The sequence below is a fragment of the Phallusia mammillata genome, chromosome 4, assembly GCF_965637545.1.
Source record: "Phallusia mammillata chromosome 4, kaPhaMamm4.hap1.1, whole genome shotgun sequence".
In the NCBI taxonomy this organism is placed as follows: Eukaryota; Metazoa; Chordata; class Ascidiacea; order Phlebobranchia; family Ascidiidae; genus Phallusia; species Phallusia mammillata.
Window position 1 is genome coordinate 14,979,408 of NC_137255.1, and position 27,387 is coordinate 15,006,794.

The 27,387-nt window shown below is 37.7% G+C and overlaps 2 protein-coding genes across 3 annotated transcripts; one reads left to right on the forward strand and one right to left on the reverse strand.

Moving 5' to 3' along the window:
* Positions 1–82: 82 nt before the first annotated feature.
* Positions 83–10,282, reverse strand: LOC145223196 (uncharacterized). The gene is made up of 9 exons (XM_080089569.1): positions 10,114–10,282; positions 9,638–9,832; positions 8,044–8,206; positions 7,633–7,975; positions 7,137–7,266; positions 5,755–5,940; positions 4,950–5,112; positions 4,652–4,772; positions 83–2,791 (listed from the first exon to the last, which is right to left on the reverse strand). The coding sequence occupies exons 1-9, from the start codon at positions 10,264–10,266 to the stop codon at positions 2,731–2,733; spliced, it is 1,515 nt and encodes a 504-aa protein (XP_079945695.1). The 5' UTR covers positions 10,267–10,282; the 3' UTR covers positions 83–2,730.
* Positions 10,283–14,059: 3,777 nt separating this feature from the next.
* LOC145224213 (uncharacterized) lies at positions 14,060–27,225 on the forward strand. 2 transcript variants are annotated; one of them, XM_080090657.1, is made up of 28 exons: positions 14,060–14,297; positions 16,837–17,028; positions 17,180–17,342; positions 17,402–17,453; positions 17,568–17,712; positions 17,972–18,175; positions 18,477–18,654; positions 18,719–18,788; positions 18,926–19,031; positions 19,281–19,481; positions 19,886–20,045; positions 20,103–20,275; positions 20,702–20,896; positions 21,464–21,620; positions 21,697–21,890; positions 22,085–22,276; positions 22,691–22,850; positions 22,951–23,126; positions 23,192–23,383; positions 23,629–23,788; positions 24,148–24,335; positions 24,495–24,686; positions 24,911–25,070; positions 25,441–25,640; positions 25,991–26,182; positions 26,399–26,558; positions 26,693–26,771; positions 27,084–27,225. In XM_080090657.1, the coding sequence occupies exons 1-27, from the start codon at positions 14,127–14,129 to the stop codon at positions 26,761–26,763; spliced, it is 4,404 nt and encodes a 1,467-aa protein (XP_079946783.1). In that variant the 5' UTR covers positions 14,060–14,126; the 3' UTR covers positions 26,764–26,771; positions 27,084–27,225. The 2 variants fall into 2 exon arrangements, with proteins under 2 accessions (XP_079946783.1, XP_079946784.1); XM_080090658.1 differs by having other exon boundaries at positions 21,727–21,890.
* Positions 27,226–27,387: the final 162 nt, after the last annotated feature.

Below are 27,387 nucleotides of genomic sequence, written 5' to 3' on the forward strand. Positions count from 1 at the left end.
CAAAAAAACATCATGTTTAAATGTTATTAAAGCAAACATAGTCTGTTTTAAAACCCAAATATGATCTATGAACCACCACAAATGACAAATACAAATTTATTTCGAATAAAATAGATTGCTTACTAAACATACATGACAAGTAATTAGTATACTTTTGCTCTTCGTAAATGAGTTAGTACAACAACATGCGCTTAAAAAATTAGTGCAATGACACTATAGTAGCGATACATGAATATTTCAACAACTTCTCCTGCTTGCTACAAAGCTATCAAACTCGATCGTAAGAGTTTCCAGCAAGTTAGCAACAAAAGCCAAACACTGCTAAAAACAATGGGCTATACAAAACTGACATAATGTTTTTATCTGCAACTAAACAGTAAAAACGTCAGGAATCTTTGCGCCTGACACCGTGCTGGCGTTTAGAAATGATCCAAGTTCTGCAAAGCGAGGACCGTCACAGTCACGTTCACCTGGAAAGAAATACGTCACAAAACAAGTTCACGCACAGTAAAGAACGTTTAAATGAGCTTCATACACGTTCAAACACGGTTTTCTGACATTTTTATCACTGATAATAGAAAATGCTGTACAGGCGTTTTCGTCCACCACGTTGCATATTTAACAAAAATGTCGTTCAACTGGTGTTAATGTTAAACAAAAATACTAGTTGTTTCTATCCATAACTTGTATTTTCGCTGACGTTTCGTCCACCAGAACGGTAGGACTTCTTCAGAGCAATGAATGACGAATGCAAGCAACAAGCGAAAGGCGCAAGAACAGCGTGATACCATGAAAAATAATTATATTATAACAAAGGCCATCCGAAAAGAGTAGCGTCCGTTGCCAAACGATGAAGCGGCACTAATGTCCGAAATTTGATGGATTGGTTGGGCGTCTTGGGTGGATTCCTTTTCAAACCGTTGGTACATCGAGCTGTCCCCTAGGAGCGATTGAGCCTAAGTTCGTAATGTAGTCTATCCAAATCTGATGTGGCCATATTCTTTTTTGATGGTACCGATATCGACTGCCTTGACATACCTTCTGACCGCTGGTAGACTCGCTTCATTATAATCTCTTCTGATAATCATCGTTTGGCAACGGACGCTACTCTTTTCGGATGGCCTTTGTTATAATATAATTATTTTTCATGGTATCACGCTGTTCTTGCGCCTTTCGCTTGTTGCTTGCATTCGTCATTCATTGCTCTGAAGAAGTCCTACCGTTCTGGTGGACGAAACGTCAGCGAAAATACAAGTTATGGATAGAAACAACTAGTATTTTTGTTTAACATTAACACCAGTTGAACGACATTTTTGTTAAATTTTTATCACTGTTGGATTAGCAAACTCACTTGTTTATTGCTGTCTGGCAAAGCTAATCTCACACTCAACTACTGTTTTGTAATTAAGCAGCAACAGGCCCACGCACTTACTGTCACATTTCTTATTATTACAAAACAATAAACGAAGTTAATCACGATGAAAGATACAAACCGGTGATTGTAGAAAATTGCTTTTATAACAGAAAAAATATTTACGCCCATTGTGTTGAAAAAATGACTTTCGATCGGTGTCACATGAAACACTAGTTAAGAAAATAATTAATTTCTCTCGAAACACCTTTCAAATTTCCATTGGGGGACCAAATATCGATTACAAGGGCAAATCACTGGCGGTGTAGATATTTTTAAACATTCTTCAGTTCATTCATGCTCAAATTCGTTAACGGTGATCAAAATTTTTAAACGCAGGAACGATTTAAACGCAGCAGCCATGCGACCGTCGTTCAACAAAAATTCTGCTAAATTCCGATACATGGCGTTAGAGCACAGTTATTTAAATTAGCAGTGAGACCGGGGGCAAGGTTAGGAAGCAAGCTATTAGGTTATTTTTGTTTATAAAACCCCACCTTAACCTTAATAGCACTAAATTGTCAGCATTTTTGCACAATTTGGTTTTAAATATTCGTTACTTTGGGCAATTTTTGCTTGATTTGAGTTAGTAGGCTGTTGTTTACATGAGTGGGTAAATTTGAAAATGTACCTTTCAATTTGTTTCAGTTTCTGACGTCATTTTATGATTAAATTTTTACTCTAATATGACCTGTGTTGGCATGGCTATAAATTTTAACCTTTTTTTTATTTTGGTGCCTCAGTGCAGTCATTAAACATATCAGGAATTTAAATTGGATTGTATAGGTGTAGCAACTTGTAGGTTCACGTACGCTTTTTTAAAACACTCTTTTTGCCGTATTGTTCCTATTGGCTCTGGTCTAAACATTCAAATTTATCCTCGTAAATTTGTCGGAAATTACCCTAACATTGTCCTCTCTCTTTCTCTTTTGAAAAAGTAGGGTAAATCGGTGTAACTTATCCGGCTAAATTTGTGTATGTAAACAAGGTTTCATATTTTTTGACAAACTCATTTATTAAACCTGTATACAGGTTTATAGCGGTCATGTGTTTTATACCACGCATGGTTATTTAGCATACTGATTGACCCAGCAGCAAAACAAGGAAAAATTGTAACATTGGATAACGTGGCAAACCCTGCAAATCTTGCAAACATGTGAATGTATTCCGAAACACTTTTTTTCTAATCCTGTGATGTCTAGCTCATTTTTACATATAGTTATTCGCTTATCCCTACACTTATACGTAAAAACAAAACATAAAAGCAATTTTTACAGCGGACAAAAGACAAAACAATACGTGGAAAATCTTCATGAAGTTCAATTCTTGTAACCTACATCCATGCTCGTAAACGTCAGCCACGCCAAAATCATCAACGACCTGTTAAAACACACATGAGTATAATTTTAACCTTGTGTGACTTTAATCAGTTGCACAGTACAGTATTAGCACATTCTTATTTCCCGTTTCAAACCAACATTTGCTTTTTTGATATGTGCGTATATAGCCTATGTCAGTTTTAAAGAACATTATGCACTAGCATACTAAAAACGCGAAAGGTGAAAAAAATGTAATATATTGCATTGCACACTACCCAAAAGTGTTGCTTGGTCAAAATCAGTAAATCATGCCATGAATGGAAAGCCATGCATCATCCTAAAATAACACATGGACTGTGCATCAGCAGCCTCGAAGAAAGCAAACAATGGCGGTTAACTGCAAAGAAACGAAAAGGCGCAATGGAAAACCTGATTGTGATAGAAAACCTACAAACAGCCAAAACAAATATCGACAATACCAACGTTGTCGCTTAGCACAGTGGTCGGCAACCGCCGGTCCCCAAGAAGTTTTTACCCGGGCGTACACTTTTTCAGATTAATTGCTTTCCATTTTTACTTTGAAACATTTTGCCCGTGATTCCCAAGGATAACTAACTAACTAGTGCGTTTTTATTGCTAAATGTTTGCAGTTTTTGAGGCCGGTCAGCGATAGAATTTCAGTTTCAAAAACGATCCGCAGTGCAAAAAAGGTTGCCGACCTGTTTTGCACTGCGGACCTTAGCAAATGAGTCAAAGGCATTCAAGCAAGGCATAATGATTGGGATATTAGAAGGCTATTCCTGGAATCAACGTTAGCTCTGGCCTCTGTGGTAAGCCCCGGTCACGCCTCGTTAGTTTAAAATACCCTTTTTGCTTTTGTAAGCCCATCAAATTGTTGGGGCTTTTGTGTATGGTTTTTGAAAGAAGCGGGGTAATTTGCTAACGCAGTTTTACCCAAAAGAAATTCTGCAAGCATTGGAGCGTTAACGCGTCTTGTTTACCACCACCAAATTCCAAACGAAGCATAAGCTTTGAGAAGGTTAAAAACAACCACAAAAGGTTCTGAGCTTTAGGCGACCTTTTTGCAAGCCATTCCGAACCATTATGAGGATGATCGTTCATGCGGATCAGTTACGGGTCTACTTTAAAGTGTTCTGGTTGGGTTTGTCAAAGGTTTAGAATTGTTACACGACACAAACTTTACATTGTAAAACCAAAACAAAACATCCCATAATTTCAAAGTATTCATAACCGGTGTATAAGTTGTTTTAGTTGAAACGTCAGGTAGACACATATACAATTTTCTTGGGTCACTCTTTGATAATTCACAATTATTTAATATCGGTGTTTTTCAATCACTGCCCCACGGGGCACGAATGTGTGACACGAAAGATTTTCAAACCGGCCACGACATATTCGTGTTTTAAGTATTATTTAAAGTTTCCGGGCTTTGTTATGAAATTAAGGTGTGTCTGATGGCTGGAACCAATTCGTTTTGTTTCATTTACCGAAAGCAGTTTCAACCAACTTTTTAACATTGCAAATCATTTTTTGTGAGTTTGTCTAATAAAGTGTGCTAAAAATGGTTGGTAGTTTATAAGTATAAAATATTGCAAACCAGTACTGAAACAAAATTAAAGGTTTGACTCGCCTGAACCGTCGATGCAATTGTAACCCAAACTTATCGTCATGTAAATTTTAAGTGTGCATAGCTATCATTCTTTCAACTGTCGCAAACTCTTACCAAAACTTTTACCCAACCGAAACGTATTAACCTCGTCAAGTCCGAACACTGAAGGCGATTATGCGTCTAAACTTTATAAAAAAAACGAGGTTTTGCTAATAAATAAAAATAGGTTTTCTTATAAGATACAATTTAACTATTCCAACAGTCAATAGTAATAATTTAAGCCCAACTTACGCATGAGCATTCACCATGTTGCGTTTGTGGATCGAAGAACCGGCACTTCCGGGTGGAGCGGTGAAATTGCAGGCCCTGTCGGAAAGGTAGCGGCCGTTTCGGGTATGGTACTGAATAACTCCTTAAAACACATAATATATTAGACACGTTTAAAAAACAGAACGATCACCTCATTATAAATAAATCGCTCAAAATGTTTCCAATGAAAATATAAAATACGTCTATATAATACACAACATTTGGTTTGACACCAAAGGTTAACACAAATCTTTTCTTTTGCATGGTTTTGAATAATTACCTCCAGACACGTCACCGGTTGCCATAAACACGAAGTACCGAGTGGTTTGAAAGTCAAAGGTTCTATTACCGCTTGACACTGGTTTTGTGACACTTGCATCTCTTGTGAAAGTGCAAGACAGAACTCCACCGTCCACAGCAAACGATGGAGCGCTTACTCCAACCTGCGATATTATGTTTGGAATCACTATTTACGATACTGGTCATTTCGTCGTATGGAAGTACATTTACAAATACATTAGTGGCCTTTTTAATCGATTATTTCCAAATTCAGCATATAATTAGCGGCAAATTGAAATAGTATGAATACGGAGGCATATGATCCCCGACAGAGTTATAAATAGGGCCGGGATTTTCGGGTTCTGGTTTGGGTTTCCGAATGCTTAACAGTCCTAAAGCGCCTTGTTGATTGACATGCATTGTCTATTCAATTGTATTTGTTGTCTTTGTCTTGCCGGAGGCTTCCACGCATGACCTGTAAATCAATTTTTCGGGCCTAAACGGGCTTCCCAAAAACGATTCGGATTAGGGCCAGGTTACGGGCTTGTACTTTTGGGTTAGGGCTTTAATTTCGGGCCTTTTTGCAACTCTGATCCCCGGAGCAAACCGTACCTCGCCGGTATTGTGTTGACAGTGGTGCAAGCACGTATGAGTTTTTCCGGGGCAAGCTTGTATATGTTCAATCACACATTCTCATGTAAGTTACAACATACATCCAGCAATAACCAAAGTTAGTTTTTAAGTTTGACCCCTGCGTCTTGATTTAAAAAAAAACGGATACCTCCAGGTGTTAATAATTAACCTACCAACGGGTCCACCAACGGTGGAGGGGAAGTTCGCGCCGCTTGAATGGCCCCAGATACAAGAGCTGATGAGGTGCAGTAATACAAGTCGTCACTTTCCATCAGGTTGTCGTTGGAGAATGCAACGGCAACATATCTACCGCTAGTTGCTCCGACTAATTCGAAATCGAAATTGTTGCTAGCTGAATTCTATAGCGTAAAATATTCATGGTTCTAGAGGAAAAATACAACTATTGTTTTACATTAATTACAGCAGACTTTAAAAACAATCCAATAAAATCGACTTTTTAGTCAACCAACTATTTTATTACTTTTTTCTTTTTACGCAGATTTTTCAATAACTATTGTTATATTTGCTTGACATGGTATTACATTTAACCATCGTAGGGTTAAAAATGCTGTTTTATGAAAACCAGCTAAAAGCGCACCTCAAAAAGAAACGATGTGGCCAGGGGGTAATAACAAACAAGTAATTTGCATGTTTCTCTGCGTGGTGAAAAGCTTGGGGGGATTACACTAGCAAATAACACCGACGTTGTTGGTATGTTTCCGCTTAGCCAATTTCACGAGCGTCAGGCTGATGCCCACCGAGAATACGATCCCGGCAAAACGCATAATTTACAGGGCGACTCAAGAAGACGATCCGGGCAAAACGCATAGTTTACAGGGCAAAGAGTATCGCAGCGACTCGACATTGAACGCACCGAATACAGTGGGAAATTTATGCCTTACCTTTAAATATGGCCAAAAAACAGCAGAAATTAACTAATGTTGTGTCCAGAAAACACGAGTCGCATATTGTCTGCAAAACATTGGGTGTTTTGTTTAACTAATGTATTGCAAAAACTGTTTCGGAGTGTCAGATATATGAGTTTCATCAGCAACGTATCAAGGTTGAGTTGAAAACATTCGCCAGAAAAAGGATTTTAGGTTCGACCTTACTCGGCCGAAATTATTTGGCTTTTTGGCCGAATGTTTAGTTTAGGGCCAATTTTTTGGGGGCCTTTTGGTTTACCGCGCCCGAATGCAACGCCATTACTGACCCAGGTTAGTTCGTAGGCAACTGCAATACAGTTGCTGACATTGATGTTTTTTTTTCTGGAATATCTCCACATTCGAGAGGTGGTTCGCGGAACCACTTTTAGTTCGGAAAGTAGAGAAAAATGTCACATAAATGCACTTGTTTTCGCTGAATAATAAAACAGAACGCGATGCGAAAGTTATATCATTAACATCAGCATATTTTAGCTTGTTTATTTTTTATCCTATTTTCTAACTCAGGACCAGAAGTCTCCCGAAAGTAAGTTTGACTGCCAACTTTGTCTTGCGATACAACAAGAAAAAACACCTGTAGACGACTGTCAAGTAAAATTAATTTTTTTTACGTAGATCCAGGAAGTGAAAAGGCACCCGGAGGTTCCTGCTGTACAATCCGTTGGAGATCTGAAACAGGTTTTCGTGCTCCCACAACCTTCATCAAAGTCGCTTGAACTCGACACAGTAGGTGTGGTCGTTCTATAAGCAAAGTGAAAAATGTTGTTTTGGTGTATAACTTGGCATCAACATCAAAATGTCTATCATGTAGCGAGGTGATCTTTTCGTATTTCATATGATAAAATTCAATGCACCGGCAACTAAGTACAAAATCTCAAACTCAAATCAAAATGCCGTGATTTTTAATGACATTCTCAAGCGCAATATATACGTTTTCAGACGGATGAATCCTTTTTTAGAAACTATAGAGTTCATACTCAGTTATTTTAAAATACAGCGATCGTCAATAATTGTGTTTTTTGCTTACCGACATATTGTTTTTTATATGCTTTAAATTACGATCATGTTATGTCGCAAATTGTATGGTATATCATGGGTACAACTTACGTGGCGGCTGTGGTTGTTGGTGCAAATGTTGTTGTATTTGTTGCGGTGGCTGTTGCTGTCGTTGGTGCGGTTGTTGTTGCTGCTGCAGTTGTTGCTGGTGCAGTTGTTGTTGCGGTTGTTTCTGTTGCTGTCGTTGGTGCGGTTGTTGTTGCTGCTGCAGTTGTTGCTGGTGCAGTTGTTGCTGCTGCAGTTGTTGTTGCGGTTGTTTCTGTTGCTGTCGTTGGTACGGTTGTTATTGTGGTTGGTGCGGTGGTGGCCGTCGCTGCTGGATCTACCACAAAGTCTATTTGGTTCGTGGTGGATGCGCGACCTGGTGCTCCTCCATGATACGTAAGAGAACCTCCTAATAAAATGTGAAACTACAATTACAAATTATATCTTTACATTGTACAAGAAACAAACAATATATACCAGTATATGCACCCCTGGCAACCAGAACGTTGAAGGGGGTAGTTTGCAAGTTGAAGGTGAAATCGGCTCCCGCGGAAATTGTTTTTGTGATGGCACCTGGTCTTTGAAAGATGCATTCTGCCACACCGTTGAGTGTCTGCGCACTGACGTGAACGATCCCTGCCTGAAAAGCATCATAAGAAATAGTTGAACTTAAACGGTAAAATTTAGAACAGAACCTTGGGTAAATGCTATAAATTTGGTTAAAAACGAATTAAAAAGGCTCACAACGTGTAATATACAAGGCAAAGAAAAGAGAAGAGCTCTCGAATCTAGATTCGTTCAGGGTCGGGGTAAGTGGCAAATAATCTAATAAGGAAAAGTGTTAAAAACTGTATGCAAGTCCTATATATATATATCTTTGTAGGATTTTATATTATTACGAGTCAACAAAGACTTAGTACAAGAGATATGTAAAAGCATTAAGCCAAAAAATGATAAGCTGCAGACAGTGCACACTGTTTCGATCTAACTTATAAAGCAGTGGTTCTTAACCTTTTTATAACGGCCGAACCCCTACGATATTCTTCAGCCTTCGGTCGAACCCCAAAGGTACATCCTAGGTTTTAACCTATTTTCTTTGGTGGGTCATAATTAGTTTTTGTTCAAACGTAGTGGCAACATTTGCTGTTTGTCATTTTTTTAAATTCTGACATCATAACTTAATACAAGCAACTTGTATCACGATTGCCTTAATTCCGGCAGTTTTTATTTTTTACCAACATTTTGTACACAAACATGAAAAAGATGAAAAAGTTTTTGTTGCCAACAAGATTTCGTTGTTTTTCTGCTCACGAACAATGCTCCTAGTTACGTCAAAGATAAAATAAAACCTGAGTGCAAGGGTTCACAACCATTTTGCTGGCACGGCCGCATCGCATATTCTTATTTCACCAACGGCCGCCATTTACCTGCTTATTTTTGTTTTAAAATACTTGGTTTATATCATGTATTTACCATCTAATAGTGCCTAAAAAGCCCAGATTAATTTCTTGCTCGGTGCATAGATTGAGCTGCACAACGAGGAGATCAGTCTTAAGTGTTTATGATGTCATAATCTATATTGTGATGCTTGTGGTACCTGTTTTGTTCGCATTGTTGGCACACAATAGGCACATATGGTTATTAGGCTGGTATCATAATACTCTTTTTAGTACCACAAAAACTGTTTAGAGCAGTTTAAAACATCCCTGCCTAAGTTTAACCTTCCATTGTTTTGATATTGAGCGAATACAAATTGCCGTTTTGAGCGACTATAGACCCTAAAGTTTGACAAAAACGAGTATTTGTATTGTACTTCAAAAAGACCTTCGTCGAACCCCTGATTCGGCATTGTCGAACCCCTGGGGTTCGATCGAACCCCGGTTAAGAACCACTGTTATAAAGTCTCATCAGTGCAGCTGGTGACGAGAGATGGGCCGTATCGGAGGTAAAATGTTGTGCTACAATTTGTGATTCCAACCGCTTCAACAGTGCGTAAGGTAAGGTAACTGCAGCGGCCCGACAAGGAATGCAGATTTTTTGGACATTTTCAACATTAAACATTTTACTATACCTGAAGAGTCGCATCAGGAGTTGGTGAATTCCGTGCAGTTCGAATTGTGCCTGATTTAATTTCATCTGCACCTGTGCAATAATACAACTCAGCGTCCTGCATCGCCGGGGAAGTAGCAAGAGCAGCAGCAACATACTGTAAATTGTTGCCAGTGCCTCCAGTCAACTCCATATTGAAGACATTTGATGACGAGTCCTGCAAGGAAAAAAGAAACCGGTAGAACACATCAAATGACTTCGGATAACAGTTACAAATTTGTCTAATGCCGAAATTCACGTAAGTTTTCCGGCGTTCAGACAAAGCGCGGAGGCGTGGCGCGAATTATTAACGTAAAGTAATCATGCTTCAACAGATTTGTTTATGGAAATAAAGTATAACCAAATCTCTAAAGTTGCAAAAATGTTGCTGCTAATTTAACCAATTTGGGAAAGTGTTCTCTTTTCGCATTACATTGGAATTCGTCCCCTGAAACTCACCCAAATATAGGAGAAGAAAATGCATGTTGGTTCAGTTGGAGAACAACCATCCGGAAAGTACAGACAATTTTTGGTACTGCCACATCCTGATGTATCTATGGCCACTGCAACTTGCAGAACGGCAAAGATGACTACACATTTCAGGGCATCCATTATTGGAATATTTTTACCACAATACTGTCGAAAAAACATCATGTTTAAATGTTATTAAAGCAAACATAGTCTGTTTTGACATCCAAATATGATTTATGAACCACCACGAAACACAAATACAAATTCAGTTTGAATTAAACAAAATAGAATGCTCACTAAACATACATTACAACCGTTTGGTATTTGCTCTTTATCAATGGGTTAGTAATATGCACCTAAAAAAACTAGTGCAGTGACATTTTAGTAGCGATACATGAAGGTTTTGACCAACTTCTCCTGCTTGCTACAAAGCTATCAAAACCCGATAAAAAAAGTTCCCAGCAAATATAACAACAAAAGTCAAACACTGCTAAAACAAAGGGCTGTACAAAACTAACATAGTTTTTATCTGCAACCAGACTGTGAAACGTCAGGAATCTGCGAAAAATGACATACTTACTTAGGGTTAAAAGTAGCCTGTTCATTTATTTCAGTCCACATTTGTATCTCTGAGATTTTATTTGCGTAGTCACTTCATCATCACAGTTCCATTGTTGAACGGAAACGTAAACCACAAGGACACCGAAAAAAACCCTAGGTAGTCGAGTCAAGTGTCCTGAGTAATAATACGTTTCCGCACTGCAAACTAAGTTGTTCATTCCTGTTAGGCAAGCTAAGCTAACAGTCAACTACTGTTTTGTACCAAAGCACCAACAGGCCCACGCACTTACAGTCATATTTCTTATTTTACACAACAATCAACAAAGCAAATCACAATGAAACTTACAAACTGTAAGTTTGCGGTGTACATATTTTTTAACCCGCATTCTTCAGCTCATTCATGCTAAAATCGTCAATGGCGACCGGAATTTTTAAACGCACGAACGACTTTAAACGCAGCAGCCTTGCCTGAAGAGATGAACAACGATTAAGCAGACGATCCCATGACTCTTACTGTGTAAAAACGTTTACTACCACCCCTCTTCGCTCAGCAGGGTGGAACTCTGGGGGCAACTAAGTATTGATCTCAGGTAGGATATAGGGTCATTGACCCTCAGTCCGCCAAAGAAACTTAGGACCAGTCACCAATCGAGAACGGATAAGCTTGCGCATGGCCAACCACGCAGAGCATTATCGCTGAATTCAGTTTCGGTTAACGTGCCATTACCTGAGACGTTTCACGAATTTTCACCACCTATACAACACACCCATCAGCATAACACCAGATTGGCATCCAGAGGTCATTACTTTCTACATTGCGTTTCCACCAAAAGAGCGCAAAATACTATACTACATGCCAAGTCAAAAATGTGTGACATTGTTCTTGTTTTGCTATGATTAACCTCAGACAATCGACCAATTATGCTGGGCCTTCTTTGCCAAATGCTAATTTGCCCTCGAGCTTCAACATGCTAAACAACAGCGATTCGTGCATACTTATCCTCCAGGCTTCATTTATTGTATTGTTTATTTGTTCGTGTCTGAGTTACCTGTATTTGTTTTCTAAATTACTGCGTTCTTTTGCTCCAACAACTACATTCCACGTGGCCACCTATTGCTGGTGGCACCCCTTATCTCGTTATTATTGATCAAACAATAACGGGTCAATGAATTGGTGGCCATTGCTTGGCCTTTTATTGATCTGGAACGCAACAATATTTTTTTGTGTTACATCATTTCTTTGAAAGCGTGACAAATAAACAATTGATTGATTGTAACTAGGGCTGACTTTTAGCTTACAAGTTCGAGTTCAAGCCTCGGGATTCTCTCAGATTTTATCTTCTACTTCCCAAACACCTACAGGCAGTGGAATTTTCAACTTTTACCAGACAGTGTAGGACGCAGCTCCCTGTGGTTGATTGGACGCATCTGAAAAGTGATGCATCCGCACATCGCGACGAAGCTGAGGCTTAAAGCCGTTGGGAAGTGTTAATTTATTCAGATCCGACAGCAGGTGCTAAAGCCACCGTTGCCACTTGTCGACATCGTGTTTAAGCAGCTCGCTATCCCACCAATGCAGCATCTTTCTGACTATTTCCTGTCACAACACATTGACATCAAAGTAATAGGAAATAGGTACAAAACCCTATGTGAGTGTTAACAGCACATAAAATATTGCGTCGAGTAATTTTTTTTACCATGCATCGTGTCAGCTATGCTGAATCTAAACTCTTGTACACTCTGTATCCACTCTGTACCCGCAAGATATCGCACACGCGCTCTTCCAAGTTTACATTGGTTAGCAATTTTGCTCCCTCAGCCTCTGAGATTTGGTTCAAGGCAAGTCAATTGTCGTGAAAATCACATTGCTTGACTATATCAGTGGCAAACACAACTGTTTCGGCAGCCGCCAAACAAACGTTTACGTAAAAATCGTTGCGGACAATTTGTCCCCAATGTCTCCAACATCTTTATCTAACAAATATCCTTTGTTGAGGATAATCTTTCTTCCAATGATCTGCTGTCATTTTTGTTCATTGCTTTCTGTGTGTCCGCGCATAACGTTTTAATCTCAAAATGTTTACTGTCTCTACATTTTTTGTTCATTTCGTTTGCTTGTCTGTGTTTTTGCTACATGTTTAATCTTTCTGCTCTAGTTTTGTAGTTGTTGTATTTTTTATCGGGAGCAGACCTTTCCCAGGGCTTTCACCTAGTCCCGTTATACGTGTTTGAAACATCAAACAACCATTCTTGGTCAAACAACCATTTTTGCCACTGTCTGTACCAGGTTTTTTTTTTAAGTTTGGTTTGGGTGACCGCTAAGTAGTTTTAAGAGACCGCAAGTGTTTCATTTAAATACCAAAAAATAGCCATATTTGCTTATTTGGGAAACCGCTGGAGAAAAACACCTTAAAAAAACACTGGTCTGTACTATAATGCAGTGGTTCTCAATTGTATACGGATTGCGCATCACGTGACAACTTTTTCTATCGCCACGTACCACCTAAACCCTGTTTGAACAGATAGACCAAGAAATAAGCCTATTTTCTCTACCTGATTAGCACATTAAGCCATTTGAAAAGAATATCCAAAACACGAGTTTCGTCCAAACCAGGGTTTCGTCCAAATCAGTTTGGTCAGTTGAGTTGCAATTTTAGAATGGACTAAAAATAGATATTAGGCCTAAATTCGGTAAATTAGGTACATCACAAAAAGCTACTCGCGTACCATCTGAAAAGTTCCAGCGTAGCACTAGTGGCACTCGTACCACAGTTTCAGAACCACTGCCCCAATGTAACTTGTATTGCTGTTTCTGTGGCGGTATAGTTTGTTTTACTTACAATTGTAGACGTATTGCTTTGTTTCGATTAAAAAAATGAACTGCCAACCCAACTGTGCGTTGCTGTTCCGCTGTTTATTAAAAAAGCCTACAGCATGTATTCCGCAACAGTTGTTTCGAACCATGCGATATTTAGCAGAAGTAGCCTGATAACCCAACAACACTTACACGTAGATCGAAACATAAAAAAAAACAGTTTTAACATCGGTTTGTGACAAAAGATAAAGGGAAAACATTTGTGAAGTTTTGAATAGCTGTTTTTGCATCCAGTTTGTCTCCCACTGGTTGGATTTAAATAAGCCGTCGAAACAACGATTTTACTGCATTCGTCAGTTTTCTGTTTTTTTTTTTCAATTTCACCCAAATGGTCTCATCTTACCACTAAATGTCATAACAGCGTTGTCAACGGCGAATCATTAGTTACAGCGCTATCTCATTAGCATTTCGTTCGTTTCACGATGTTGCTGCAGGCAATATTCAGCAACTTGCTTCGAGTGCACTTCTGAAGACATTTTTTCTTATTTTGCAGACGTTCACAGGTCTGCATGATTTGCGTACATTAGTCCAGGCATTTAATGCACAGGACGCATCGGAAAACAAAATGGCCAACAAATACAAAAACATTTTGGTTTTTGTAAAATGCTTTTTGTTGTGGGTTGCTATTGCGAGTTCTGCTTCAACTGATGGTTGTGGAGATACCAAAATGTGCTTTTTTGCTCCGGCCAGTTGTTCGATCGACCAATCAAGCTGCATGTTTGTATCGTTGGCTTGGGTAAGTTGTAAATCGTTGTGTTTTTTATGATAATTAGCAAATTGTGAGTATGAAATGGAAAAGAACAAAAGTCTGAGGTATGGCTTTACCTTGTACAAAATAAATAATAACAAACAGCAATTTCAGTTAAAGTGTATTTTCATTTTCTCATGGATTTTTGCTATAGTTAGCTATAGCTTTTATTTTACAAAATTGTTGCTACAATCTATGCGCGTTGTAAATCAAGCACACACAGTATAAAGTTTTCAACATAAAGTTTTACACAACTAAACGATTTTTTTGTCAACTGTGCGGCCCAAAACGCCCTAGGCTGTTTTGCCTTGCTTTGCGAAACATGCTTGATTGTCATGACCTTTAATTCTTGTGACTCATACGTACTTGCGTCCACGGCACATCTAAGTTCGAATAAACTGGATAAAACTAATGGGTTTACGGCCTTACGTCTTTGTTACCGAGTAAACCTTGTTGTTGTGCTTGCGTTGATTAAAACCCAAAGCAATAGATTAAAACGACGTCGTGAATAAAACACTAAAATTGCAAAAAAATAATCTGCATAGTGGTGAAAAATATTTACGAAAAAAATATTTTGCTGGTATATATTTAAAGCTAGTCATTACGTGCTTAGAGCTTTTACTAATCGCCGATTTAGTGATGAACTTATTGTTCCCATTAAAAACAAAACAAAAACTTTTTGTCTAAATGTCGTGAAAATAATTTTGCAGAACCTCCCATGTAATTATTCGAATTGATTTTTCTTTTCACAAGCGCTAATATAATCCATCATTCAGCACAGGTACACGTTTTTTTTTAAAAAAAATAACACTCTCTATCTTTATTTAATTGCACTAGTTTATTCTTGACATGTATGTTTGGTAAAAACAATTGTCTAAAATTATAAAAATCTATTGTAATTATAATGTAAGAATTTAAAGCTTTTTTTATAAAATACATTAATTTTTAAACGATTTACTTTGTTTTCGCGGCAAGGGCAATTTTTGAACTATTCTGATTTAAAGTTTAAAGTAACTCCTAGATGCAGCATGAATAAGAAAGCACCAAAGGCTATTCACGGGGTTTGATAACCACGACATTTAATGACGATTGATGCTACTATAATCTACGCCCTATGTTCGTTGTTACTAGCGGGTCTAAAAACCGCATATTTAAAGGTTTAGTTCTACGCTTTGTTGAAAAGCTTAGTTTGGTCAATGTAGAGATTGCTTTATCACACAGAGTAAAAAATAGCTTTTTAACGTTCTCATGCACGTCACACTTTTTATCAATCTGAAAACACGGAAGAATGATTTCATTTTTTTAACATAAATGCTATGCACAGGATCTGTACCTCTAATAGTAGGCATGTTAAATATCCACGATCACTCAGTCAAAACTCTTTCAGTAAATGATGCATTAAGAAGCAAATGCTTCTGACTCAAAATCAGTAGACACGAGGTTGGTATAATCGAGATATATATTTCACCTATGCAGACATCGTCAGTCTATAAAAACTTATTCAAATAGAATCTGATAGCAACCTCGTGACTACTGATTTTGTGTCAGAAGCATTTGCTTCTAATTATTTATTTTTTTAAATAGTGAACATTACGCGGCAGACTTAAAAAAAAAAAAAAAATTAATCTGATTTGAAGTTACTGATTTAAAAGCAAAGACGGAAAACTACATTGTAAAGGAACCAAGGCTAGAATAATATTATATGCGCAAGAAAGCACGTGTTACAATTAATTGAGCGTCAATCGCAGTGATGAAGCACAACAGGTTGATTTCAAACAATAACAAAACAATGAACGTGCTCTGACGTCGCAGACGCCCGAGGACAAGATGACTAAGCAGCAAGGAAGGACTCCTATACCGACCAAGCGTTAATCGTTAATTGTTACTCGGCGTTTTTCTAGTTAATCTCAACATACCACGTAGTTTGCCATGAGTTAACCTCGATCTTCACTGGATTAATGCCAACTGTTAAAAGTCCACAAACACTAAGTCGTTCATAACGTGAAGTTTACCGGATGCCTTTACAACTAAATCACCACGTTTATAAAGAGTACATTTTTACCAATATAATTTGATGTACCTGCCCGATTTTGTAAATAGATATAAGCTAATGTCTGAAATGCACGAAAGACCACCCCTAGGTAAAACATTAGTTGTTTTTATTCACAGGTTATATCTTACCTATATTTACCAAATTTAGTGTCAACAATATCGGAAAACATTACTTCTAATTTATACAGCATGTAGCCTAATGTGTAATCAATAGCCTATATGTTTCCCAAGGCAGAATAATAACTTAATGAAATAAAAAACTCAGACCCTAACCGCGGTTGTAGAATTTCAAACATGTACCAAAAATGTGTATTGGCGACACTTTTAGCAATGAGGGTTATATTGAATTTTGTGAAAAAGCTTATTGTCAATAATTAAACGCTCCCAGTGTGTGAATTTGTACACAAAACGAACAAGACATGTTTAAAATCTACAAAGACCAAAACACATTTTTTTCTTGTTTTTTATTGTGCAGAATAAGGATTCGGAGACAATTGATGTTAATTTAAGCGGAGGTTCAGGAGCTGGTAATGAGTATATTGCTGTCGCTTTTGGGTTTGTTCCTAGAATGGAGGATGCCGATATGTACTATTGTGACGGAGTAAATGTGACATCTGGGGCACTTCAAATTCGGCATACTCCCCCTGTTATTGACAACACTTTACCGGTAATCATTCTAAACATTTTTTACAATTAAAACCAATATATAGATACACTGCGTTTTACGTAATCTTGCTTTAGTTGGATGATTTCATTTGATGTTTTACCAAGGTCCATATCACTATAGGGATTCCTTAAAGTTTGGCAAAATATTTTAGAACGAAATTACCAACCCCTCAACATCGACAAACAGCGGTGTTGGACAGTGCTCGTTTACACGCGCTAAAAGTGTGAGCAAAACAGTCAGCAACAACCAAGTTAAGGAATTTGATTTGGAGGACAAGGAGTTTTACATTTTGCTGGCCAGAGGAAACATTGCAGGTCGGACCAATTGTGTTTCCTAAAACATAACTAATTATTTACTTTCAAACTCTTTGTAGGCGGACGCTTGACGTATCACACAGCCAGAGCAATTTCAGGCAAGATCGAACTGTAAGAAAACTTGTTCATGTTGGATTTGCTTATCATATAATGGAGACAGATTTTTACTTTACGATTTTTGCAACCTAACATGTTTGCCAAAATCTTTTTTTGGGGGAGTTACAGGGAAGATAGCGATGAAGATGACGACGACGACCACGAAGATGACCATCACGAAGAAGAAGAAGAGGAGAGTACAGGAGGGACGCTAACGAACAAGGAAAATTGCAATGAGGGGGATGCCGAATGCATTTTTTTCACATGGTCATACGTAAGTTAAGTTAATCAGAAACTCTTGAAAAGGAGATAAAATGGTGTCTTTAGAGAATTTAACACTGTTTATAATATGACAAGGCACATATGTAACCAATCAGCTTTTATGATTTTACAAGCCCGTTATAAATTGACAAAAAACTTATTCTTCAATTGGGGTTCCACAGCATGTCAGTAAGGTTGATGCTTACTATGTTGGCAACGCATTTTGCAAGTTCTTTTACGCAAACTTTTACTTTACCGAAACATTGTTTCAGGATTCAGCTACTAACAGTTACAACATGGAATTAAGTGGAAAGGTGGTTGAGCGTGTGACAGTAGCCGATTATATTTCAATAGCCCTCGCCTTTGAACCTAAAATGGAGGATGCGGACCTATATGTCTGCACCGGCAACGATTTTGAAACGGGAACCATACGAAATCGACACAGGAGTCCAACAATGGACTCCGCCGATGAAAATGTGAGTACAGTGTGTTATCCACGTTCTAAACAAAAACGATTTTTTTGCATTACATATATCTTTATAAACTTGTCTGCTAACTTTGTTTGTGAAATACAACTTGCAACCCATGGTCGTATTAAAAAAATATGTTCGGGCTTGTACATGTTTTTGGATTCAAGTGGGTTTAGACCTAAAATTGGGGCGTGCTACAACACTGCTTGGCTACAAAAGGACCTTACCAAAATCAAGTTGCACAACGACCGGACAGATCTTGACTTCGTAACTGCAGCGTTGTTGAAATGCATTTAACTTTTTGCAGACAGGTGTGGTCCTTCGCAATAAATCATTGGTAAACCAAATAGCAAAGTGCTCGTTCACAAGACCAGCCAATGTTGAAAGAGTCGTTCGAAAAGTAGGCACAACAGACATTAAGAAAAAGTATGATCTAACAGCATCAATGTTTTACGTTCTCTTCTCTTCTGGAGTTTCGTTTCGAGGTGCGTACTTATTTATTTGTACGCTTTAGGCTTATTTTTATCAACAATGAACATGTTTTATCAGGCAACATTTTTTACCACGGATCAAATCGTTGGGTGTCGGAAAAAGCAGAAAATTTCCAACCAGATATAAAGTAGGCAACTAAAATTTTAAAAATATTATCAACTTAACAAACTATAACCAAGTTTGCAAAGACAAATTGAATTTTTAAACATTTGTTTCCCGTGCCAAAGAACTAATAAACAAAACTTATGGTTGTTGAAATTTTAGAGTGCAGCTGCCCAGCGAAGGTTGCGGAACAACCAAAAACTGTTTGTATAATATGGAGAATTGTCAACTGGGCGACGACAAATGCATATTGCTAAGTTGGAAGCATGTGAGTTTGGGTTGTTTCGAAAAATTGTGTGACACTACTATCACCGACATGCTTTTGTGTTACTTGATATATGATATTAATAACGCTGTGGCAAACAAAAGTGTAACTCTTCTTTTGTTTTTCTGTCATAAACCTTTAGTATATTAACCGGTAAAAAACGTAACATTACAACATTGCAATGTGGTCACAAAATAAAAAGAAAACAACGATTTTAATACTTACTGACTGACGGTATGAAACACTGTATAGGACGTGGAAAAAGATACATTTGATTTTGACATCAGCGGCCTAGTTTCAGGCACAAAGTATGTTGCGTTTGCGTTCGCATCCAGTGGATTGATGGCGAATGCCGATACTTATGCGTGCATGAATGGAGACAACTGGCACGAATTTGGAACTGGGGTTATCAAGTGGCGCCACATTATACCATTTCTTGACAACGAGTTACCGGTAAGAGAATTTTTAGAATTACATTTCAGGTATTTTCCTCTCCCTTTTTAAAGAAGAAATAGCCAATGTTTGCGTTAGTTGCTTTTTAATTCCCATTTGGCCATATCTGGAAAAAACCCGTCATGTTGCAAAAATTAAAATAAATGGAATATGCAAATATTTAAATTAAAACATTCCCAGCCTTTTTTCTAATTACGATTACGCGAAGACAAGTCTTATTGATAATAGTAACAGAAATTCACTTGGTAATCAGGCCGATTGTACCAAATAGAAAAATAATTACTTCTAAAATGTATATTTAAAGTACCCGACATTTTGCAATCCGCTGTTATACATCATCAGCTTTTTGCTTTAAAAAGAATATGGTCATTTACGCTTTTTGGTTTTATCTATTGTGTTGTCAGGATGCAATCACATCGCATAAAAGCTATTACCGAGACGGAATATTGAGTTGTTCGTTTACAAGAGCCGCCAACATCCGAAGAACAGTTACCGATGGAACAAAGGACTTTAACTTAACTGCTGAACCGTACTTTGTTCTTACTGCAGTTGGGGAACACATAAGTATGTGATATGTCACTTTAGTGTAACAAGACAATGACTGTTTTTTTACGTTTGTAGATTTTATGCATTTGCAACAGCATGCTAGCGATGAAAGATGGGCATCAATGTCAAGTATCGACTTTACAGTACAACCTGAACCTGTGGGTTGTGGAAATGCAGACAAATGTGTTTCCAACGTTATGGGATGCAATCCAGCCGATGCAGGATGTATACAGCTATCTTGGACATTTGTAAGTCTGTTTGTTGTAAAAATAACTATTATTTGTGGGTGGTATATTGCCACAAAATTACGCATAATGTATTTGCATGTCAGCAGGTATAATAATAATAATAATAATAATAATAATAATAATAATAATAATAATAATAATAATTGTAATAATAGCGGACAATAGCTGCCGTAAAAGTACAAAAATTAAACCCTGGCTTAAAGTCGCTGCTGTAACTTAAAATGCGGCGACCGGCTTTTTTTATTGAAAAAGATATACATTGAAACGTAAATATTCTTATATTGTCCGAAAAGCATTTTAAGCCATTTTTAGAGAAAAAAACTGGCATCGAGGTTTTCTAAGTGTCTGTCACCATAAACCATTTCCACTGAAAATCATTTTGAAACTATTTTGAAGCTATAAAGGTCTTCGTTTGTCTCGTTTCAGGATTCAGCAATGAAATCCATTAACTTCACTTTTACTTCTGGAATGCTAAACAGTGGTGACCAATACGTTGCCATTGCATTCGCAACATCCGGTCTGATGGAAAACGCCGATCTTTACTACTGCACAGGAGCCGAGTTTAAATCCGGGGTGATTGGGGCTCGCTACGTTCAACCAGTGACTGACGCGTCGATTCCGGTATAAAATAACAAAAATGTTTAAAAACAAAAACAGCATAAGTCTTAGAAACAAACGTAAAGTTACAGGATCAAGGGATTCTGTGATGTCTTTGTTACATAATTTATACTATTGGTCAGCGAAAGCGTTCTACCAATAATGTACGCCGTTCTTTCAAAATATTTGACTTTGCGAATTCTTGTCGACTCGGGCTAGCAGAGAACTTTAGCTTGATATAAGTGTTTAACTTGCACTAGAGTTATAGGTCGTTTAGTTTTGCGCAAGTGCCTAAGACAGGATAAGAACCGCAGGAATCAAACAGGAAAAGTACCCCGTCAGAACAATAATCATAAACTTATTAAAACAGAATCTTTTAAAATAATAAGTTTAAATACCAACAGTTTTGAATTTGATCTGACAAGGAAATGTCTGTATTTAGCAACAGTATATTATACAGTATTCCGTATTTTGACAAATACAGGAAAATGAAATAAATTTCAAAAACAATTTAAGTCATTTTTATGAAATCGTTGCACCGCACAAATCTTCTTTGCCTGAATTTCTGGCATTTTCTTTTTTGATTTTCAGGCAGGAATAACAAACACGGATGCCAAGAATGAAAATGGTGTATTTAGTTGCTCATTTACCAGGGAAGTAAGCATCACGAAATCTATTGACGGATCTTCGGTTACTTTTGACATGTCCAACCCCTTTCATGTACTCTACGCCATTGGACCTTTTGTAGGTAGGCAAAGAGGCATTAACACATGCGGTCACAAACATAATTTCCTATGCGTTCCACAATAACGAAACATTTTTAGCACAATTTAACCTAAAACGTTATGTCGCAGGAGGTGATATTCTGCCTCATGCCTCCGACATGAGTTGGTCTTCACCGTCAGCAATATATTTCACTTCCCTGAATGAAGCATGCGGAGATGCCAAGGTGTGTGCGACAAGCAATGGGGATTGCAATCCTGCTGATGACGGATGCATTTTCATGTCCTGGCAATATGTGAGTGACTTCCGCTTATATTTGCGTTCACAAATTTTACAGTTACGTTAAAATTGATTTTACAATGAGTGTTGAGGCTTATTCGCAACAACCAAGGCGACAATTTAGTTTTAATTTGCACTGCATTTTTTCAATGAGTTGAATCTGTAAAATATAGTACTCCACTTATCAAAATGATTCTTACTCTATTACAGGACCGAGAATCCGAAACTGTCGATTTCACTATAGCCGGTGGATCGTCTAACGAAGATGAATACCTAGCAATTGCCTTTGCTCCAGCCCCTCTTATGGAAAACGCCGATCTGTATTACTGCACCAATTCTATGCTAAAATCTGGAGTGATAGGAAACCGACATTCGACGCCAGTCACAGATGCCATGTTACCGGTACGTGTAATTTACACAATTAAAACTCGAAACGTTATAAGACTCGAAACGTTATTGCAGTGTGGCAGAACCCAAGTAAAAATTAGGGTCGTTGCGAGTTCAGAAACATTCTTGCTTTACAAAAAATGATCACAATACAATAAACCATAATTAAGGCGAAGCTAAGCTTAGTGACATTAAGATTAATTACTCAAGAATAACATATAACTCGACCCGAGCACAATGACTCTTGATTCGACCCGAGCTTAAGTAAATTTGTTAGCAGCCATAATTTTTACCTAAACCAACCCCTAACTCAAGTCGAATTGTCGACAGTACTGGCCCAATTTAATTTAAACAGTACCATAGTTCATTTAAAGGTTTGGCATCAATTTAGCACTCTTAGATTAAATCCTTCTTAAAATTTCTCTCAAGGCTGGAATCACAAACGTCGTCGTTACCAGTCAGGATGGGGCAATCGTGTGTTCGTTCACAAGAGCAGTGAGCATGGATAAAATGATCAACGGAATTTTGACCACCTTTGATTTTTCCTCGTCAACGTTTCATCTTCTTTATGCCACTGGTCCTGTCGTAGGTAATCTAGTAAAAAAAGCGTTTTAACTTTGCATTTAAATGCTCTGCATTAGTATGTACAAAAAAGTGGCTCCAACAGAAAAAAAAAACTTTTCACACAGGCGGTAATATACAACAACATACACACGAGTCACGTGGGGCGTCGTTGACTGCTTTCGACTTTCTGGCTCTTCCTCCTCCTCCGATAGACGATGGATGCGACAGCACACGGAATTGTATTGCCTATAACGACTGTAATCCATATGACGATGGATGTGGATTTGTGTCATGGGCATACGTAAGATCGTGATCATCATATAGTTTTTTTTGCATATTTTTACGTATAACGTCAAATGGTTTTAGGATGCAGTGACTCAAACCATTGACGTAAAGTTCAGTGCTGGTGGATTGTATGATGACGAATACGTGTCTTTTGCTTTTGCCCCTGGTCCTGCGATGGAAAACGCTGACTTATATTACTGCGCTGGTGGAATGTTTAAATCTGGAGTAATTGGAGACCTCCATACAATGCCCGTGACCGATCCCATGCTACCGGTTCGTCGGAGGCGTAATATACTTACAAACATAAGTCCACGATATAGGGCTAAAATATCTAACTTTTTAATACTTTCAAATTTTCAAACATTGAAACTAAATTTTGATATTTTTTTATACCATGGTGTAATTCTTTGTAAACAAGCAAATGACTAGTTCAAAAGAATAGGTTGGTATATTTGTGCAAACATAGAAATAAACCGAATTTCCTATCCAACAACACACCAATTGAAACGCTTTTACAGATGGGAATCACAAACTCTAAAGTCGATACAGACGATGGGGCAGTGGTGTGTTCGTTTACACGAGCTGTAAGCATTGATAAAATGATCAACGGAGTTTTGACGACCTTTAACCTCTCCGCATCTCCGTTTAGCATTTTATATGCTGTTGGGTCATACGCAGGTTTGTTGCTCACAGGCAAAGATAAGCTTGCTAGTATTTTATACCTTGATTAACGAATGCATCATTTTAGCAGGGATTTATTCCAGTAGATCACAAATCGACGTTCCCGATACATTTGTAATGTTACAGTGTACAACGTAGTGAAAACTACTGTTACTTTAAAAAATTATATTTAAATTCATTTGTGGTTATTTGTATATAACTGTAGCGTTTTGCTTACCTCGTTTATGTGTTTACAAACTGCACCAAGCAATGTGGCTATTTATTAGACGCTTATACTGTGATGAATACATATCACTTTCCGTGATTTAATGTTGGAGTAATATATGAGTTCCTTCTTGCGAAAAATACTTTTTTAGGTAATATGTTGAACCAACACACGGTGTCTGGAAGGTGGGCAACAGTTCCTATCACATTTGTTTCTGCGGTGTCTTTGTCAGCTGCTCTGCCTCCACTAAATGAAGGATGCAGCCTTACGAAAACCTGTTTTTCTAGCAATAACTGTGATCCATCAGCCGCAGGTTGCCTCTTCGTTTCGTGGTCATATGTAAGTCGCCAAACATTAAAAAACAGCAAATGGTATTTAAGAGTATTGACATTAGGATGACAATAAACGGATGAAGCTATTTGAGTGATCTGGAGGCTAAAGACTAAAACACCAAAGTCATTCTGTTTAAGCTATATAGAACGGTTTGTTATTTTGCAGGACTCAATATCACAAACGGTCGACTTTCAGTTTAGTATGGGGTCAATGTCGGCAACCGAATACATTGCTATAGCTTTTGGTTCACAGCCGTTGATGCAAAACGCCGATCTGTATTACTGCGCTGGTGGAATTGTAAAATCTGGAGTGATAGGAAACCTTCACACGATGCCTGTTACTGACTCTATGTTGCCGGTAAGTTTAAAGCAACACTGGTGATAAACACGAAACTCGTTCGTACTAAGAAAACGCAACCAAATTGCTTTCATCACGAGTATGTGTGGATACTGTTGTAGACAATCAAACGGGTATAAATGCGAGATCCTTCGCTTGCTCCCACGAAACGCAACAAAAGAAAAATAACAGATTACCTTTCGACTTTGTTTTCTGCAAATGACCACTAGACTTTATTATTGTAGCCCGGAGTCACAGACACTAGTGTCAGACAACAAGATGGAGCCACGGTATGTTCCTTCACAAGAACAATTAGCATCGATAAAGTTATCAACGGAGTTTCAAAGACCTTTGACCTGTCTGCGTCAGCATTTTACATTTTGTATGCTACTGGCTCCTATGCAGGTTTGTATTTACCCAAAAAAGATTTCCTTGTGTTAGAACTGTAAATGTCTTTATGTTCAATATTGATATTAAACATCGTTTTTTTAAACATCGAATATTGATAAGTTAGTAAACATTGTTTGATGAATTAAACATTAGGTTGAATTATACATTATAGTTTTAAATTGAATATTTCGATTCGTCGCTCGTTTTGTGTACTAAACGTGCCTTGGTGCAAGGCAAAAAATATTCGAAAGTAAGTCTGCTACATGTGCACAATAGCTGTTTGTGTTGATTCCCCCTCCCTCCCCAGTAGTTTTCCTCGGAAATATCTGTCTGAAAAGTGTTACTCGATCCTTCACGAATTGGTGAGTTTTTGTAAAATTTTCAGGTAATGTTCTACACCAGCATACAATCATCGGCCGAGGAGTATCTTCTCAGTTTGGTCCCATACAAACAACTACCACCACCGCAGAACCAGTCACTCTACCATCTATAACTGGTTGTGGTACGACCAAGTTTTGCCACACAAGTATCAAAGGTTGCAATGCTGCATCTGATGGCGGATGCGTTTCTATTGCCATCGAATACGTAAGTCACTTTTGTGGTTCAATAGTACATTGTATTATTTAAACATCTACTAGAAGTAAGCGTTTTAGAAAAAAATTCCATCCAGAAAATACTGTACAGTAGCCTATACCTTTGATTTCAAATCCTTGTTGCAGTGCAAAAGATTAGACTTACGGTTTAAATTTCCCCGAAAACATAAATTAAGCTTAAATCAACAAAACCTAAACTTGACAAAGTAAACCTTGTTTGTGAAGAGGTAGTTTATGTTGATATTTTGGAAAATATGCTTGGTTTTTTGTGCAAGAAAAAAAACGCATTTAGACAAAAACTTAGTCTCGCCTTTAACTATGTGAATTGACTTGATACGACAGGACGCGGCAAGCAGTTCCTACAACATCGAATTCGAAGGGGCGGGAACGGGCATTGGAGATACTTACGTTGGTATAGCTTTCGCTTCACAAGGAATTATGGCCAATGCTGAACTTTACTTTTGCACTGGAACTAGTTTGAAGTCGGGAACTATACTTGGACACGTACCACCAATACAAGATGAAACTTTGCCGGTAAAATAAATTACACATTTATTTTAGATTCGGTTATTGTATATAATTTCCTTCAAAAAATGGTCTCGAAATTAGGCCTCCACCTCGAAACAGCGCCTCGAGTCCACAAGCGCTGTATAGTCGACCTATTTAAATAACATATTTGCATGTAATTGTTTTGGGTTATAAACGAAACTATTTTTAAACAAACATGAATAAAAATGCTTTTTGCAACAGTCCGGAGTGACAAACCATGTGGCAGAGTCGGCCAATGGCGTGCAACGATGTTCATTTACTCGTGCAGTCGGCATCATGAGGGATATTAGTACGGGAGCTACCGAATTCAACTTTTTAGCCAACGAGTACTACACTCTGTTCTCTGTGGGATCTATGTCAGGTTTGTGGTCAGAATTATGGTTTATCTGCATTAAAAAGACCAGTGGAACCGTATCTCTATCTTTCAAGACTAACAAATACATAGAATTGTTTATTTATTTTTTTGTAGCATTTATTTCTTTCGTATTTTGACAGGAAATAATCTAGCTTATCATGGTGAAGACAAATGGGTTTCCGGTTTCGCATTCAACTTCACAACAGTTTAATTATTGCGGTAGGTAACTCTACATTCACGGCTATTCTTACATCAAAATGAAGTTACATTTTAAAGGCAAACTAGCTAAAAATATTTAAGCTTTAATGTAAACGTTTGTGAGGACTGGTAGTGAAATAACCATTTCCAATTCTTGCAATTAAATAAAGTTAACGTCCTTGTGGATTTACCTCAGACTGCTTTTATTATTAGCCTTTTTTTCATCTTATTTTAATATTATATCTTACAATTTATGGTTTAAAACAGATTGACAATAAACAAACTAAATTTGAAATTCAATAAAACATGACACTTCTTTATGTTTTTTTGTAGGATTTTGTCCGATTTGAAGTAATCAACTGAGTTTCTAAAATCCATTTAGTACTTTTGCGATGAGGTGTCAAGTGGGATGTTTTTACTGGCATTTGTCGCGTGTATAACTAACAATTTCTGCATTAAACCACTCTGAAAAATTGTTGGTTGTGTTTTAAGACGTGATGAGCTGGTCTGGAAAATGCATTGCGTGATAGAAAAGTTTTTAGTCGGGAACAAGAACTTATCAGTGGTGAAAAGACCACATTATATATTTAGTAGGATTCATACTGATTCACCATTCGCTCCATACAGTCAGGCAAGT